The sequence below is a fragment of the Pongo abelii genome, chromosome 16 (genome assembly GCF_028885655.2).
Source record: "Pongo abelii isolate AG06213 chromosome 16, NHGRI_mPonAbe1-v2.0_pri, whole genome shotgun sequence".
Lineage (NCBI taxonomy): Eukaryota > Metazoa > Chordata > Mammalia > Primates > Hominidae > Pongo > Pongo abelii.
The window spans coordinates 84,153,401-84,172,553 of NC_072001.2; the positions used below are offsets into that span (position 1 = coordinate 84,153,401).

The following is a 19,153-nucleotide window of genomic DNA, read 5'->3' on the forward strand; positions in this document are numbered from 1 at the left end:
AGACTTCCACAGCTTCTGCCGACCACAGCCTGGCCTTAAAGCCCAGACCTAGATTCCTGAAGCTAGTGTGTACTGCACAGAATGGAGACCTTGCCTGAGGAGCTGGTTCTCAGAGAACACTGGCAGGAAAGAAGAAAGAAATGTATATTCTAGGAGGCCTCTGCTAACCAGGAAAGGGGGCTGAGTCACACTCTAAAAAGTGGAAGAGGCAGAGAGCAGATATCAACGCCCTCATTTTACAGATTAAAACAAAACAAGAAAAACAAACACTCCTCACCTCCCTGCAAAAAAAACCACCCTGAGACTCAGACAGGGGAAGTAGCTGGCCCTGGTCACACAGTAGGTTAGCGGCAGACTTGAGAGGAGTCTCCATATGCCCTAAGGATGTGTTGTGATGAACTTTTCTTACTGGTACTGTTTTCTCCCGCAGGGGAATGTCTAGACTAGCCGCACCTTCTTGCTTTGACCCTTCAGAACTTTGGCCTGTCCAGTTAAAGAGGCACAGAGCCCTCCTACCCACAGGGAATGTTTCTAACTTACCAAGCACGTATTATGCGCTTAGAACTTGGACTTTCCTGATCTCATTTAAGCCTCACCATTCTAGTGAGGAAGCATCACAGAACCCATTTTCCTGATGAGGAAACTGAGGCTGGGAGGGGTTAAGATCTTCTACACAGTCGTAACTGGCATGTCTGAATCCAGTTTCAAATCAAGGTGGCTTTCAGTGAACACCCACGCATTTTCCTCTCGGATTAACTGCTAGGCCAATACAAAAATCTCTTTCGCAGGCTACTCTTTTGCTGCTGAGTTAAAAAGAGATCCTGAGACTTAGCCTGGGACCCTGACTCGCGGCGATTCTGTGGCAGGCGCAGGCCTTTTCTCCTGTCCTCCACTGCCTCTTTGCCTCGGAGGACGCCCCGGGGCGCGAGCGGGGCACGGGCGACCCTGGCTCCTTGGAGGCCCGGGGACTTGCTCTCCGCCGTCCGCCGCGGACGCTCCACCGAGTCCTGGCCTCCAGCGCCCTCACCTGGCTGCTGCGGGCGGGACTCCGCGGGCTCGGGTCTGCGTCTCCCAGAGCCGCCGCCAGAGCCCGCCCCGGTCCGGCCCGGGCGCAGGGCCCCCGCCCCACTTGGGCAAGGCGGGGGCGCGTGGAGGGAAGCTTCATCGGGGGGCGAGGGAGGGAGCTTCGGTGCCGCGCGGGCGTCAGGGGCTCCGCGGGGGAGGAGTCAGTAAAAGTGGCTATAAAAGCGGCCTCTCGGCTGACTGCCGGGGAGCTAGCGCTCAAGCAGAGCCCAGCGCTGTGCTATCGGACAGAGCCTGACGAGCGCAAGCTGCGCGGGGAGCCAGCGGAGCTGAGCGCGGCCAGGGTCTGAACCCCGATTTCCCAGACTAGCTACCACTCCGCTTGCCCACGCCCCGGGAGCTCGCAGCGCCTGGCGGTCAGCGACCAGACGTCCGGGGCCGCTGCGCTCCTGGCCCGCGAGGCGTGACACTGTCTCGGCTACGGACCCAGAGGTAAGAGGGCCTGGCTGGGGGTGTCAGGGATGAGCTGACGGCCCATGCCGCGGAAGAGAGGTAAGAAGCGGGGGCCCGCGCCTCCACCCGGCACAGGGTAAACGTTACCCGCCTCAGTTTCTGTTTGTCTGTCCACCCTGTGCTGTGCAGTCTACCTCTGTCTGTCTGTTTGTCCATGCGTCTGTTGATGGGCACAAGCCCCTGGCACTGTCCTCTGTGGGATTTCTCTGAGATCTGGTGATGCTTTACAAGCTGCAGGTGCCGGGGGGCGCTGGTGTCCCCAGAGGGCATCCCGAGGGGGCAGACTCTTGCTTTCCGTAGATTTTCCCCCTTCTGAATGGCACCGGCGGCTTGCGCCCGGGAGAGTGTCTCGCCGAGGAGAGAGTACCACAAGGGTCAGATCTCGGTGTCCTGCCGACTGGGAGCCAGCTCACGCCGAGCTCTAGCGGGCGTGCGCCTAGCAACAGGTCTGCGCCCTGCTGCTCCTGCCTCAGCACGCTCTTCCTCCCAGTTTCCCTCGCCTCCCAGTGCCTCCGGGACAGCTCTAGGCACCCAGCGACGCGCTGGCGCGGGGCTGAGCTGAGGCAATTGCAATGTTAGATGAACCCGGGGGGCCCTGCTGATGTTTAGACTGAGACTCCAAACCTGGCATCGCTGGAAGAAGGTTTGGTGGTCCCTGGCAAAGTACGTCGGCTCCAAGAAAGGTCGCGTTAGTTTGGGAGGAAAGGCAGAGAGTCCTGGCAGAACGCTGGCCAGGTCTCCAGCTCGCCGCTCTGGGAACGAGGGCCAGTGACGTTCTGGAATGGACCCCACGGGATGCGTGTGCTCATGAGAGAGGAGCGCTGTGCGCCCTGGGTCCTCAGCCGCAGACACTCCGCGACAGCCGCTGTTCCCCAAGGGTAGGACGCTACTGCAGTCCCAGGAGTTCCGCCAGCTGCCGGGTTTGAGGTTCTGAGTCCTTCTCCAAGCAGTCAACGCTACCCACAGGTGAGAGCTCCCTTTAAAAACTAACCTTTTGATGTGTGAGCCAGTGCCTGGCTGCAGCCCCATCCCAGGGACGGTGAGCCGGGGAGCGCGTCTCTCCATCGCTGCGGTCTGGAAAGTGATCCAGGGCGCGCCCGAGGGCGGGGAGCCGGCGGCTCTGCGTGCCCAGGCGCGACGCCACCATGGACAGCTCCCAGCCACTTCCTCCACTAGGGGTCTGTGGCCCTGGGTCTCCGGGGAAGTCGTGCGCTTTCTTCCCAGACCCAAGGCATTGGGGAGCTGCGAAAGAGGAAAGGGATTGATAGTCCGCTGAGGCCCTCGGTATTACCACTCAGGAGGTAGCCCAGCCCTCAGGAGTCTGTGGTTTGTGACCAGGTCCTAGCTGAGCCGGCAGTTCTGCAGGACCTCCCGGGGGCACTCTGTGGTTCTCTGGCTTTTCTATGACACCACGGAGACCCCTCAGAGCTAGGAAAGCTCGTTAGGAAAGTACGGCCCCTGAGAATCCGACCCAGGCAGTGAGATAATGCCAGATACAATTAGGCCAGACATAATTAGGGATCCAGCTCAAACTGTTTTCTGTGTAGGGCACAAGTTCATGTGTTCCATCAAATTAAATTATTTATTTAGTAAATATGGTAGTGGGAGGATATATTAGTTTTACGATTAATAATAGAATGAAGAAGAAATCAAATAGAGCAAATTTATAGAGAATGCAATCGGATGCATTTGCAAAAGCAGCTATGCTGTTTTCTGATCCTAATAGTTTTGTTCAAAGCCCATGACATTCTTAAAGCAATTTCCAGAGGCTCCTCTTTAGCCCAGTAGATGACTTTTCAAGTTGGTCACTTGAAACAGGATGGAAAACAGGATTAAACCTGTAGGGTTTAATCTGTGCACCAAATTAAAGATCTCCCTCTGGTAAGAAATGACACTGGATGGGGCTCTTTTTGTCATTTCCACCCATACTGAAGTGTGTATCTTCCTTTATTTTAAAATTACAAGAAACGCAGGTCTGCTTTTTTTTTTTTTTGTGACTGACAAAGGCGCATGGAGAGTAAAAACAATTAAACACCTCTTATAAAAAAATTTTGAGACAGCATCTGTGACTTTGGGAAAGTTGCTCAAATGTTTTGTCCCTGTTTGCTGATATGTAAACTGGGAATAACACAATCCCATCTTGCAGTGTTGCTATGAGAATTACAGTAATTGGTACAATGTAAAGCATTTAATCCAGTGCTGAGCACAGAGAAATCGTTTTAAATGGTAGCAATTACAGGTATATTTTAAAGACAGTTGTGCATTTCTTTTGAATTATGTTCACCATCCCTTTGCCCTCTCTCTTAACCTAGTAACTGTTTGATAGGGACTCCATCTTCACTTTATTTTTGCATCCGAGAACTTGTTGATGGAATTGATGAAAGTGCTGGAGTTGATCACAATGAAAAAAAAATTCTTATTTAAAGACAAATGGAAGAACTTTTACGTGATAAAAATCAGTCAACTGTTTTCCCCTACCTATACTACTTGGAGGAAAGATAAAAGTAAGTTGTTTTCAAAATACTATCACAGCCCTCTGGTTCAGATGATCAATTTTTTCTGATTGTTCTCTCACAAGAATGCAAGGTCTTCTAAGTGGCTTTGTTGTCTTTCTCGAGTGAAGGACTCTTGGGTATTGATGGAGAGTGGCCTCCAAGGCCTGGTTTCCAGATCACTCCAGGATGAAGTAGGGGTTAGCTTTATGGAGTGGAACTTTGCCCAGGGGTTCACTGAGTGGTCATTGCCAAGCAGGAAGCACCTTACTTCATGCTTGAGCCTTGCTTAGGTGTGAGATTCTGACCAAGACACTTGCTCTGCCCAGAGCAGTGGGCACTTATTTGATCCCAGCTGGACTGGAGGGTCCCCTCCAGCTCTGCATTTCAGGGTTCTGCCTGGTAGACACACTAATACATGACACACCACAGAAGTTTGGAGAATGGAATTGTATAGTACCCAATCTTCCAGTTAGAGTTTTTTTCCCCCCCACAAAAGTGTGTGTGTGTGTGTGTGTGTGCATGTGAGTGTTTTTATCCCTGTCAGTTTTACATTCTGGTGCTCTTAGATTTTTATTCTTCTCCTCCTTCTGCTCTTAGTAGCTCAGAAGGAATCTTAGCTTCTTCCATCTAAAAGGATTGGAGCCGAAGAATACATGCTACGGATGCTCAGAATCTTTCTATGAGACTGCTGGTGACACAAAAAGAGCAGGAGGACATGAGGCCTTGGATGACCTTGAATTCCTGGCTGTCTTCTGTGGACTCCCATGCAGATTCCAGTTTCCAGCATACACTTGGCTTTCTGGTAAGAAAACTATTGAACTACAGGACACTCTTGGAGTAAAGGGCCAATGAGGGGACGAACTGTCATGAGAAGTGGTAGAAGTGAGCTCTTCATCAGTCCTGTGGCATTCTGCCTATTGCAGCAGTATCTGAGTCCTCAGGACAGACAGAGCAAATGGCAAGAGTGGCATTCAGTGGGGAAGGCCAGCAGAGTGAAAGGGGTGAATTCAATTATTCTCATCAGCCTCCTTTGAAGCCTGCTGCTTAAGTGACCTCTTTTTAGTACATTCTGTGGTATCGGCAAAGCATCACAATTTGATGGATTAAATGCAATTTGCATTTGCAGTTATAGCTCAAAAGAGAAATGCAAACATGTAGGTTGGGTTCCTAAATGGGAACAAAGTTGTATTTGTGAGTTGCATCCACAAGACAGCACATCTTTGAAAAGTCTGGGCTACACATCTCTTTCTACATGATGGCACATACCCAGATGTTTGATCTTATCAGGGTAAAGCATCAGCTATCTCTCACTGCTTGGTTTTTACCATTATCTGGAGGCAGTTTCAGTTTCCTTTGAACAGTGAATAGAAAAGGATCACATTCTTACTCTCTTGTATCTGGTTGGGTTCGCAGGAGGCTGGAAGTGGCGGTGGGTACTGGGGGAGATTTCTCAGTGCTGGGTTCCTTACTACTGTTTTGCAAGCTATTCAGCTGGGCCTGAACCTCCTTTCCCTAAAGTCTGGCATGTGGAAACTTTGCTAATTTGAGTAGGATGGTGACTATCATGGTGACTTTTATTAACATCTGCACCCCTTTGCTTTAGCCACTTTCTTCAGGGGCCATCTTATCCTCTCTGGCAGGCCCCCAGTCCTTCTTTTTCTTCTGTGTGCCCTGGCACCAGGCTTTGTTCAAGCTTGGTTCTTCAGAAGGGAGGCTGCTTGCAGAGAAATGTCATCAAATATACATTTGCTGTCTGCTTAGTTCCCTTGGTATCAGGAAATACACATGGCCACCCAGAGGGAGAGGAGCTGCTGCTCCTCTCTGCCCCTGTTATGTTTTAGGGCCTGTCCCTAGGCTCAGCTTGGCTCCAGGAATCTGAATCCATCCTTCCTTCCCCGCCCCTGCAGGTGAGTGAGCCCTGGGGAGCACAAGCAGGCAGGCCTTCCTTGTACAGGCACCCGCTCAGAGCAAGGAGCTGGACAGCCTGGCTCCTTGCACTGGGATATCTTTGAGTCTTCTGGAAGGGCAGTCATATCAGGGGTTTAGATGCAACTTCAGTTTAAAGTGCTTTGCCCAGACTTTGAAAACCTTTGAAGACCAGGTGTTTGAAAGCCCTGTGAATTTCTTTCTCTCCTGTCAGTAGGAGAGCTGCACCATTAGACATTTTCTGTTACGGAGAAAGCACATCTAGATAGTTGTTCTGGCATGGAAGGTGTCCATGCCAGATTGCTGTCTCACCTGTTTTTAGACATCACACAGAGGGGGGAGGGCCACAGGCTTCCCCAGGAGCCTGCTGCACTCTTTGGCCCTCTCTGAGGTGAGGAGTTCATACTGTCCTCCAGAGTCTTTATGGCTGTAAGGTATGCACCCAGCTCTTGGGACGAGGAAAGTACGGTGGCCTGGAGGACAGGCACATTTTTCTGTGGCTCTGCCAGTCAGGAAAGATGGGAACCATTGGAGTGTTCCTTGGGGACTGCTTACTGCATACTGTGACTATACTCCTTGCCTGGACTATCAGCCAGGACCTGGGCAGGTTCCTTGACTTCTCTAGTCCTTTGTTTAGGGGTTAGGTTAGACCAGTGCTTCTTAGACTTAAAATATGCCAACAACTCACAGGGGCACGTGTTAAAGTGAGAGTTCTGATTTGGCAGATCTGAGGTAGGGCCTGAGAGTCCACATTTCCAACATGCCCCCAGGTGATGCTGCTGGTGCACAGAGCTGCCTTCAAGTCGTGGGGGCCTGTGTCATTATGACATTGATGACTGTCCGTGATTCTGATTCCAATTCTTTCTGGTGTAATTTAAGTCAGTTCCTGTTGTCCGAGTTGAGGAAGCCCAGCTGGTCTGTGCCCTCCTAATGACCTTATAATGACCCTTAAAATTCTTGGAGATAATTATTGTCGCTCCTAAGCCATCTTATCAGCAGACTAAATATCTTGGCCCCCTTTAAGTTTCCACTTTTCCCTGTCATAATAAATTTTCCAAAGCTCTCTGGACCGAGCTACTTTTAAGCGCAAGATCGTTGTGCAAATGGCAATTTATCTTTGCCTGGCAGAGGCATTTGAATGTAATTTTGGTGGTATTAAGAGATCACTTAGGGAATTTCATCTAACGCTGGCTCCAGACACTGAGAATGGATGTTTACATTTAAACAACTTTTTTAGACTCCAAAGATCGCAATTTCTTCTTTTTTGAACCTGAAAATGAAATTAAGGCCCAATTATCTTCCTCAACCCCCTCCCTGTGGCACTCCTGGGAGGATGAACTGGTCATCACCAGTACATTCTGGGTAGCCCAAGATGCTGGTGTGCAATTGCATTCCGTCACCCACCACCATAGTCAGAAGCAGAAAATAAGATGAGTACAAGTTTTTGATCATCTTCTATGAGGCAGGCCCTGAATGAGTCACTGAGAAGGCAGTTGAATACATGGTCCCTGCTCTCAAAGAGCTAGCAGCCTGGTGAGAGGACAGACATCCCAGTCAGAAGTTGTCATACAGGGTGACGGGGGCTAGGACAGATTAGTCAAGAGGAATGGAGGGCAGAAGACCTGCTGGAGAAATGAAGAAGACCATTAATTCAGCCAGAGGAGATCCGAGGAAGCTTCACTGAGGGCATATGAGGAGAGTCAGAAGCTCAGAAAGGCCTAAACCCCTTACTTCCTGCAACCTTTCAGGTGCATGAAGTTTCTTACCTGCCTCAGATGCATAAGCTCCCTTACCTGTCCAGGTACATAAGCTCCCTTACTTGCATCATGTGCATAAGCTCCCTTACCTGTCCAGACTTTGGGCTACACTGGGCACGAGAGAGTGCTTCTGAGCAGCTGTTAGGCCTCTTTCCTTTAGGAGACCTTTAGTCTTCTAGACTAGTAATTTAAAAATTACTTGAACCACAAAATGCTTTTTTTCCGATAAAATCTTAGTAAATCCAATTTAAAAACTAGATAAGAAGTGGCTGTGGTTGGGGGTGGGAGCTGATTTTTGTCTTGAGGTCTCTCAAAAAGGTCCACAGAGCTCTGTGGGTTCCAAGGAGCACATTCTGAAAACTTCGGTCCTGGGTCATTTCGTTTTGCTTTTGGCAGTGATATCAATAGTGTTAGCTTAGTTTTATTGTGGTTTGTGTTGCTGTGTCTTTTTGTTTTGTTTTTGTGACAAGGCCTCACTTTTGTCACCCGGGCTAGAGAGCAGTGGCATGAACACAATTCCCTGCAGCCCCAACCTCCTAGGCTCAGGTGATCCTCAAGCCCCCAAGTAGCTGGGACTAATTTTAGCTAATTTTTTGGACTAATTTTAACATTTTTGTAAAGATGAGTTTCATCGTGTTGCTCAGGCTGGTCTCAAACTCCTCAGCCCAAGATATCTGCCCGCCACTGCCTCCCAAAGTGCTGGGATTACAGGCGTGAGCCATTGCACCCAGCCTGTTGTGTCTTTTTAATATTCTGGATGTCTTGCTCTGTGTGTGTGTGTGTGTCCATCAACAATTTTCAGTGAAAATTGAAAACCAGAATTAAAATTAAAAACGGAAATCTGGAATTATTGCGTGTGTGATAATCCAACAAAGATGGGGTACATGGAGGACCAGTGGGAAGGGCTGTATATGATAGGTGCAGGAAACTCCAACTTGTAGCTGAGCATGGGAGGGACAAACAAAGCTGTGAGCTTTTTGCAAAAATAGGCTTCTTATTTACAACCTGGTCTGTTAATCTTGTTAAACCTCCCAATATTTTTTTATATAAAAGCTGGTAAGGAAAAAGAAATCTTATTTTCAGGGTTTAAAATTTGGCAAGTTCTATCCAGAATCTTGTATCCTTTTTCATTGATGTCAAAAAGCCAAATTTGATTGATTGCAAGATGTTTTGAAGGTGGGGTTTGAAAAGAGGAGGCAAGTCAGATAGACAGGAATGGAAGAGCTTTGCTGCAGAGGTGCAGGGTTGGGGGTGGTGGCTCCAATTTTTAGCTGTGGCTTCTGTCTGCCTCCTACAAAGCTCTCCTCAAGGGAGAAAATGATACCCCGAATGGGATAACACCCGAAGAGAGGCTGCCCCTCACTGATGGGTGGTCCCAGTCCTTAGAAAGGGAACTGAAGAGCCCCTTTTGGGCCTGGAGCCAGCTCTAAAAACATAATCATATGAATTATTGAAGATGGTGAGAGTAAGGCTTGTTCAGTCTAGAGAGTTTAGACAACACCTTCACCTCTGGAAGAACCCTGCTAGGTATGTGAGGAACTCTAGCAGAGGGAAGGGGCCCCCTGGCAGATGGGTTTCCCTCCAGGATGGGCATTTGCAGTTGCCTGGGGCTCCTTCTGCTGGCCATACCAAAACACTTGCCCTGGACAGTGTCAAGGAAGGCTAAGTGTTGGTGGGTGATCAGCAGCATCTCTTTCTGGGGGAATCCAGCCTCCTGTCTGGAGGCCTTTGCATCAGCCCACATCACCACAGCAACTGGAACATACTAAAACAAAGACTGACTCCCAGACCTTGGGATTCAGCCTCTCTCTCTCCTACTTCCTAGATTTTTCCTCAAAGCTGGACTTAGGTTGGATCCTTGGTTGTGCTGATCTCTTAGCACTGGTAGCCACAGATGCCGGTTTCTAAAATCCCATGGAACTGTCTTAGGGGGCTGGCCAGTGGTGAACCTGAGCCATCCACTTGTACACAGTGGCTGCTGCCTGGGCTCTCACCATGTGTGGGCCCTTCTCTCCAGCTTCCAGAGGAGGCAGTGGTATCTGCAGGTGGGAGACAAAAACACTGATGCTCAGAGTTACAGAGATGGTATAGGCTGATGCCCTTGGGTGTCTGTCTGGCTCCTAGTCCAAAGCATTACTTGTTTGCCTTCTCTGGAGGACTCTTGTCATGCCGTGAGGGACTTATTCCCAGCTTGGTCTCCTCAAGCCCCCTAAAGGCTCCCCTCAGGAGTCCTACTGAATCCTGGGTCTCCAGTGCCTCCCAGGCCCCTGTCGGTGTGCAAAGTCATGCTCCTTCTTGTAAAGAACAGTAGGAATGAGCCCCAAAAGTAGTGCATAGGGGAGCTAGTTTGGGTGAACCATTAAAAAAATTTTTTTTTAAGGCCGGGTGAGGTGGCTCACACCTGTAAGCCCAGCACTTTGGGAGGCTGAGGCAGCCAGATCACTTGAGGTCAGGAGTTTGAAACCAGCCTGGCCAACATAGTGAAATCCTGTCTCTACTAAAAATACAAAAATTAGCCAGGCATGGTGACACATGCCTGTAATCCCAGCTACTCCGGAGGCTGAGGAAGGAGAATTGCTTGAACCCAAGAGGTGGAAGTTGCAGTGAGCTGAGATTGCGCCACTGCACTCCAGCCTGGGCAGCAAGAGTGAAACTCCATCTCAAAAAAAAAAAAAAGAAAAGAAAAATATTTCTTTTAGAAGAAACCGGTGGTTTATGACAAGACTATTTCAAAGCTGATTGTGTTACAGGCGCTGAGTAATTCACTCTAATGCTAGTTTTCCAAAGGTTTGGGTTCAGGAAAACCTCAAACATAGTGGCTAAGTACTTTTCCTTTCCTTTCCTTTTAAAACCCTGTTTATTTTCAGAGGCGTTTAATCCATATGTTTTAGATCCATTTCCAAATTACTCAGCAAAAGGTTGTTTTGCACCGACATTGCTGAGCCATGAGTGAGCCTGCTCGTCTCTCTTCCGCTCCAACTGGTGCTTGCAGCTGAGCCCCATGCTCACGGCCAGACGACTCTAAAGCTTTATATTAGACACAAGGAAACATAAGCACTAGAGGCAAAAGAAAAATCAATAATATTGACCCTATCTTTATTTAGAATTTTGATATTTCATTCATCATGAAATTTTTGGTGCTAATTTTGGTTTTTAAAGTGTTGCATTGCACTATTCTTTATATTGATGATTGAGTTTTTTGGTGGCCTCTTCAGTTTTGCACCCAAGGTGAGTGCCTTTCTTATCTCACTCTCATCCTGTCCCTGGTAAACACTCACTTCCAGGGCCCATTCTGTTTGGAAGGTTAACATCCCAGTCGGTGTGGGTTCTGCTGTGGTCTCCCAGGCAGAGACCAGTACCAGAGACAAGGCAGACAAGCCCTTTGGTGATGCTAAAGACTCCTCTGAGCCCTGTTGATTTGAATTTTGGGTGTGGGACTCCCAGAGAAAGTGAAGAAGAGAGGAACGTGTGTCTTCTTCAAACTTGGGATCTGACGTTGCTCTCTTCCCTTCTCCCTCGCTTCCCTTCCTTTTCGGAGAGGGCAGGAATTGTGGTGCTCCGTAGTAGAATGTTTTTCAAATTCTGCTGGGCTGATGTGTCACTAGTCTGTGACCGCTTAAGAAGCCACTGAGTTCATCAGATTTCTCAATTCAGTTCCTGGTAGTGAGAGAGAAAGCAGTTGGAGGATTTTGGCTTTGGAACTTCCATATGCTGAGATTTCTTCTTGCTTAAATGATTTTTTTTTTAAATAAAAAGGCACGGCCATCTCAGTGGTGTCTGTTTGGTTGGTAGCTTTGAAGAGGCTTGGAGATTCCTCTGACCACTTAATTGTGGGTTATGTGTATGCCTGAACTTTCCAGGTGACTGAGAAACAGCTGAAATCTGTTCTATATTTTAAAATCACGGTGTAATGTTACAAATGGTAACACATTAACATATCCTGGAATTTTCTGAGAATGACCATGTAGTGAAGTTCATTTTTACTTTAAACATCTCCATATAAAATTTATTTAAATAAAAAGCTATTTTTGACATACAAAAAAGATGATACTTCCGTTGAATCTTGCGTAATAAGCATGAACTCGAGCTTCTGCTCTGTTGAGGTTGTTTGAGGACATCACCCCTCTGAGCTCAGGGGGAACGAGGGGCAGACAGGCAGATTCACTATTTGAATAGAGCCCTGCTCATGAAGGGCCCTTAGTGGTCATTGTGGGATACGTGGTGCAGAAGTCTGTGGTTTCCCTCAGTGGGGATGACTTCTCATCTCAGCCACGTCCCAATACAATAAAGAGTCCTTTCTTCATTCAGGGACAAGACCCCTACTTGGCCCAAAGGCAGAGACTTTTCATGTTCTGTTTTACTCCCAAGGGCTAGCACATAGTAGGTACTCAAATATTTTTTAAATATTCAAATGAATGAGTCCTGCATCTGAACACCAGCCCCCCAAGCATGTACATTTCTCACTACATTTGATGTTAACTCTTGTGTATTCTGCTCTGGTATTTGAATGAAACTAAAGCCTGCTAGTCAATTTCTCAGAGGTCTGTACTCCTGTGGCTTTATGGTTATTTCCATCAACATCATTAATATTCAGTGTTTATTGGGCAACTAAAACATTCAGACTCACGCAGAGAGCATTGCATGCATCATCTTATTTAAACTTCTGGACAACTGTGGACAAGACATTGTCCTGTTTTGCAGATGGAGAAGACTCAGTGAAGCTGCATCACTTATGCAGCTCCAGGTGGAGGTCACTCGGCTCAAGGTGGTGGAGTTGGAACTCAGACCTATGTCACCGTGAGTCCAAAAGCTCTTCATAATAACTAATGTTGCTCGAATCTTGACTTTTGAAAAAACATGTTGAGGGGAATATTAGAATTCACAGTAGATCAGACTCATAGAACAGTATTCATAGAGTTGAATTCATTGAGAGCAATTGCAACCCGAATGCACTCATCATTGACCCGCCAATTCTTTCTAGATACTTGGGTTTCAGAGATGACTCCGTTGCATCTCCCTGCAATGGAAAAGCTCACAGTTTAGTTGAGGAGACAGACATACATTCAGCTACCTAAAATCCATGCTGTAACAGAGGCATAAACAAAGCAATATGGAAGCACTACAAAGTGATGTTAAACTACTTTGCTGAGGAAAGAGACAAGGTAACATGGAGGAAGTGATATTTGATTGGACCTTAAAGAAAAGTACAATTTCTCCCAGGCCAGAGAATGGAGGGTTAAGAAGGAAGGAATATCCTGAACTGAATGCAGAGGATTAAAAATATATATATATATTTAGAAAAGAACTAGAAGTTTCCTGTGGCTGGAAATGAGATCATAAATGTGGGGCAGGGCTGTAGATCCTTAAAAGCTGAGTCAGGGAGTTCAGCTTTTCACCTGAGTGAAGTGTGTGATCAGCTGGTGGGTGTTAGGTCCTTGTACCTGGTGGCAGGTATCTAAGGTTGGGCTTGTCTTCCTTCCTCCCAAGGGTGGTGTTCTTGGTAAGAAATACATTCCAGAATCCCACTTCTCACTCTAAATTAGCAGATAATGTCACTGCTAGGGCTTAGTAAATACCCTTCAGCAAGAAGGATAACTGCACTGCCCGAAGTGAATTGTTGGTACCAGGGTAATAGGGTCCAGAAGGTGACAGAGAGAAGATTAAATCAGGGACATTTCAGGGGTCTTGTGGCTCGAGTTGCTGCCAACATGAGGTTTCTTCCCGCTGCAAGTAGAGGCTCCAAGCCCTTGAGGAAAATTTTCCGAGGCTCCTAATCCCAGGCCCTTGTCTCACAATATCCCTTTGGACCGATGCATCCCTGTTTCCTGTATCCAGTCTCAGGGCTGGGGTGAGGAGGGTTTATCCTGTGGCTTCTGTGCTGGCTTTTTGTGAGCTGTGCAGATATTATGATTTTTTCATAATTCTTTATGAATTCTTGGGCAAATTTCTAACTGCCTTGTTGACTGACCTGCAGCAGAGGCGGCGGAGGGAAAGTGGGATAAAGGGACAGCAGTTCAAGTGAGACTCACCTTTGGGGAGGAGGGAGTAGTCACCATGAAGGATGCAGATTCAGCTCAAATTTCGTCAAAGCTTAACTGGATGAGACGGATACTCTGAATGCGGTCTGGTCTGCCGATGCCCCCTGGGTGACCTTCCATAGTCCTCATCTCTTCTCTGCACTGTAGTTGTCATCAGACATTTGGGTGATTTTAGCAAACTGAACCTACCCACAAATATTCTTTTAGTGCCATCCCTGTACGTGGTCTTAAAGCAAATCTGAGTATGCCCACCAAGTAGCCAGAAGAGAGAAAGTCACAAAGGCTGGGTTCTTCCATTCAACAGAAACACATTAAATTCGATCACCACTATCTCCAAGATGGTTCTAATCAGACAAAAAGAGAGAAATAAGAAGTATTCCAGGAAGGGCCCCGTTAGGTTTTGTTGACTGCAAAATAAACTGTTCTCCATATTCTTTCTCCACCAGTTTGCATGCTCTCTACTTTGTATCTTCCTTGGGTTGTAGAATATTAGAGCTGGTATAATGAACTGGGAAAGGGCATAAGCTTTGGAGCCCAACAGTCCCAGTTATAAATCTACCTCCTGCACTGATTAGCTGCTTGACTTTGGACAAGTTACTTCACCTTTCTGTGCCTCAGTTGCTCATCCATCCCCTAAAATAGGATGATTGTATATTATTCTGAGTACTGTGTGAACTAATACATGGCAACTTCTTAGAGTTATGATCTTGTACGTACTAGGTATACAAAATAGCGTGTCTCTTCCACTTGTCAATGTAGCTGATTGAATTAGCAGACATTGTATGTAGAGATGGCCATGCTGTGACTTTGGGGGAATTTACAAACTTTAAACCTTTGGCAAGCTATGGGCAGTAGCTGGTCCTAGAACAAGCATCTGAATGGCCAAGGCATGTGCTCTAGTGGTCCCTTGCAGAGGAAGAGATTGTGTCTCCTCGGTGTGGTGTCTGTCAAGCTCAGCACTCCATGAGATCAGGAACTAGTCCATCTCAGTCACCATTGTATCTCCAGAACTGAGACATTCAGGCATGAATGTTATCCTGAGAGGAGAGCTACTTACTAGCATTTCCTGAGACCTACTACTTACACTCACTTTATAAGTGCTTTACATCTATTGGTAGGACACAGAATAGAGAAAGGTAGTCCAAGTCTTCTGACTTCTGATGAAAATAGTTTAAGAAGTGTAAAAAGCAGACTTGCTGGTATCTCTGTGCCCTGGCTCAGAATATCAAATTAAGAGGGTAAGAGTTGGAGCTGCAGGTTTTGAGATCGTCATGGGTGGCAGCAGGTTGGTGCAATAGTGAAATTTGAAGGGCACAAACTCCTTGCCTAGCTTGGCTGTGTAACCTGTCCAATTATTTGCTTTCATTCAGGACGTCTTTCCCCCTTCTGCTCTCTGAAACTGGAAGATGTTGAGAGGCACATAATTAATTTGGGTGTGTTAGACCAACACCCTCAAAGTTCCTTATTTACTTGTCATTATGCATAACTACACACATTATCAACACGAGGTTGAGTCTTCTGTGGTGGGTGTTTTTCTCTTACCCAAAGTGAAGGGGAGTGGTTACCATTGAATTGTGGAACTCTGGTTATCACAGCTGGGTTTCCCACAGGTAGGGTTACCCACAAGATCAGAATAATTTATCACTAATTACGGTTTTGGAAATGAAGCTTAGATGAGCCCTTCCTAAAATACATTTCTTGGGAGCATCGCTTCCTTGAGCTGTTACTAGATATTCTGAGGTCAAAGAAGTTTGAGACAAACTGGGCTAAACAAAGTTGATCTGTTTTCATTTTCCAAGGTCTTCTCAATGACTTTGTAAACCAGCATGCACCGTGTCTCTCAGGGAGAGGTGCATAGTGTATAGTATCTCCAAGATGTGTTGGTCTAGGGAATTCCCTTTCTATTTTCACAGAGGACTTTCTGAGACTTGGGTGCTGCGGGACCTATGTTAGGGAAACACTGAGCTAAATATTCATTAGTGGGACAGGATGAAAAACAAACACCACATGCAACTGGGCATCCCTGCCAGAAATTCTTAATAGGTGCTCATTACAGTTTTATTAACGCTAGGGTCATCTTTGAACTTAAGTAGAATGCTTTTGTCAAGTTGTTTTTGTTATTTATGATTTTATTTTTAGATCAAAGTGTTGCCGAGTGTGATCCTGGTTTTGGGGATTTGAAAAGTGGGACAACTTGAGGTCAAAGACCCTCCAGCAGTTTATCTTTGCCTTTCTTTTGTCTGTGTTTTTTATCTGGTTTAACCACAGATGACCTAGTAGTCCCGTTTGGCCTCTAGAGAGGGTTGTAGCTTGTTCCAAATGGTCCCAAATCAGAAATTTCTCCCTCACACAAAATAACAGTGAGCTTACAAACTTGTAGTATCCATATTCATATGACTATTTTTTTAACCAGAAGTTTTTCCTTTGCTTGTCTGACTCATTCACTCATTTATTCTCTCATTTAGCAGTTTACTGAAGTCAGTTTATAATATTGCAGAGGCTGCTAGGCTCTGGGGATGCAGCAGTGACCAAAATGAGCTGAGACCTGCCTGCATGGAGATTACAATCTAGAGCAGTGCTGTCCAGGAGACATACAATGGGTGCCACATTTGGAATTCTGAGTTTTCTAGTAGCCCCACTAAAACAAAGTTTAAAAAGAAACAGGTGAAATTAATTTTAATAATATACTTTATTTTCACCTCATACATCCAAAATATTGTCACTTCAACAGTCACTATAAAAAGTAATGAGATTGTTTACATTTTTTTCATACTAAACCTTCAAAATTGGTATGTATTTTCTGCTTACAGCATATCTCAATTTGGACCTGCCATGCTTCCAGTGCTTAATAGCCACAGGTGGCTAGTGGAACAGTGTAGGTCTAGGGAGAGAGACAAATATAAAAAAATAGATATGAAAAAATCACGGGCATATGTGATTCCAAACTGTGGTCAGTGATATGAAGAAAAGTTGAAAGGTTTGAGGAGAAAAAATAGGGGATCTGCTGCAAGTGGCTGATGGAAGTAGAAGTGGGAGCAGGGAGAGAAAGCCTCTTTTGGGAAGCAACATGTAGGCAGAGCCTAGGAGTTTGGTGAGTGGAAGCTAGAAAGACCAAGAGTAGGGGCAAGGATGTCCTAGGTAATGAGGATGCAAAGAGGCCTCAAGATAGAGAGTGAGAGAAGCCCAGATTGGCTGGGGCAGAGAAAGTGAGGTGAGGAGCAAGGCAGGACTGAAGGGGAGGCAGGGGTGAGGGGGCAGGAAGGGGATCATGCAGCATCTTTTAAACCATGCTGAGGACTGTGAACATCATCCCGAAAGCAATGGGAAGACATGAAATGGTTTCAAGCAGGGGAGTTACATTGTCTGATTTTTCTGTTTTTTTTAAAGGGATCCCTCTGGCTGCTCTCTGTCTGGGTAGGTGGGGGTGATAGGCACTAGTTAGCAAAAATAAATGCAGGAAGATGGCAGGGGATGCTATGGTGCTGGGCTAGGGACCTGGTGATGGTGGGTTGGAGTGGAGGCAGCGGGGAAGGAGACGTGTGGGTGGATCCAGCTGGTGTTTAGGAGATGCATGGACAGACGGGATGGTGGAATGGACATAGGGTGAGGGAGAGGGAGGTGTCTAGGAGAACTCCCAGGTGGTGGGATGAGCATCTAGGTGGATGTTAGGAAGACTAGAGTGGGTTTGGGCTGGAGATTATATTCCAGGACACCCTGGGCACGGCCAAGCAAGGAACCTTGTATCTTTTCAACAGGAGTTATTCATTGCTCTTGAAAAGCCAGGCTAGGTGCAGTGGCTCAGACCTATAATCCCGGTGCTTTGGGAGGCCAAGGTGGGAGGATTTCCTGAGCCCAGGAGTTCGAGGCCAGCCTGGGAAACACAGCAAGACCCCTATCTATAAGAAAAAGAAATTGCCAGGTGCCGTGGCTCACATGTGTAGTCCTAGCTACTTGGGAGGCTAAGGCAGCAGAATCACTTGAGCCCAGGAGTTTGAGGCTGCAGTGAGCCATGATTGTACCACTACACTCCAGCCTGGGTGACAGAGGAAAACAGAATTTTAAATGATATGGAGTTTTTTGTTATTATCTCTGAGGAAATGATACAAAATTACCTCTGATTCATTTTGCAATTTATTATTGCAGTAACATACAGCTTGTATCAGAAAATATTTTCATAAAGAGGTGGCTTTTCCCACAACTTTAAACTTTAAAAATAGCATTTAATAAGAGCTTACTAGGATTTTATTTTGATTTCTTTTTTGTTTATTTATTTAGTTGTTTTTGAGATGGGGGGGGTCTCACTATGTTGCCTAGGCTGGTTTCAAATTCCTGGGCTCAAGCGATCCTCCTGTGTCGGCCTCCTGAGCAGTTGGGGCTACATGTACATGCCACTGTGCCCAGCCTTAGCAAGTATTTTAAAGAGGGCTTTGAATTAGCTTCTCTTTGTGGATTACACTCAGAACTATAGAGTGCTTAGTAAATGGATAGGGCTGCAGTCACTATTGCATTTACTAAGTGAAATAATTAGTGCAGTCACTGTCACTAATGTGTGCTCTCGGTGGGTCCATTTTTCATCCTGGAGAGCTCTGATGGAGAACTTGAAACCCAAGATGTATTCGAAAAGAGACTGCCAGGAAATGAATAAGCAGACTCAGGGTATTCTGGATGAAATGCTCTTATTACAAGACTCTTGGTGCATGTTCCATGTCCCACTTATGTGTGTGATAAGCCACCAATACATTTATCAGTCTGACCTGTTTACCAAAAAAGATATCAAGGCTTGAGAGCTCTGAGTCACTGCCAGGTAGATAAATAAAACCATGAGATATTGCAGTTGCTTAGACCATTTATTCAGCAAACGTTTATTAATCAACCACTCTACACCAGACATGGAGAATGCAAAACCCAGTAACTTACGCTCCTACCTTTCAATCTGGGAGCATGGGGTGGGTGACTGGGGTCAGGTGAACATATGAGATTAATACATTTTATGTCCGTATAAGGCAAAGAGTGGGCAGAAAAGTGGGACCTCATTATTCTTGGGGGAATTAATCTTTGACTTGAACCTTACAAAGTATAGTAAGAATTTGTCTGTTGATTAGAGAGGGCACTTTAGGCAAAGGGCAATCAGATAACCTGGTACATTAAAGGAGCTATAAGTGGCTCAGGGTGGCCGGGGTGTAAGGATGAAGCCGAATGTGGAGAGAGATGGGGGTCTGGCATGAAAGATGTCCAGAGAAGTCTTATTAGGTAAGGCTTGGAAAGGTTCCTGTGACACTTCATGGCACCAGTTTAATGAATCTGGCCAGAACTGCCTACGGGAATTGTGCACAGCAATCTGTGATTGTCAGAAATTGAGAAGTGGAGGTGATTGCAGATCATTATAGATGATTATAAATAG

General features: G+C 46.5%; 1 protein-coding gene across 4 annotated transcripts in view; it reads left to right on the top strand.

Moving 5' to 3' along the window:
• Nucleotides 1–1,265: 1,265 nt before the first annotated feature.
• The window catches only part of CEMIP (cell migration inducing hyaluronidase 1), a 172,287-nt gene continuing 154,399 nt past the window's right edge, over nt 1,266–19,153 (top strand). For 2 of the 4 annotated variants that reach the window (XM_054531720.2, XM_054531721.2), the window contains exon 1: nt 12,416–12,511. Coding sequence is in view for 2 of the 4 variants with exons in the window: in XM_054531721.2 (XP_054387696.1) it covers nt 12,447–12,511 (65 nt within the window). In the remaining 2 variants the exon portion in view is untranslated. Of the gene's footprint in view, nt 2,503–3,862; nt 4,041–4,628; nt 4,834–12,415; nt 12,512–19,153 lie in introns of those variants that run through there. The other 2 variants (XM_063716266.1, XM_024232768.3) reach the window with 2 other exon arrangements.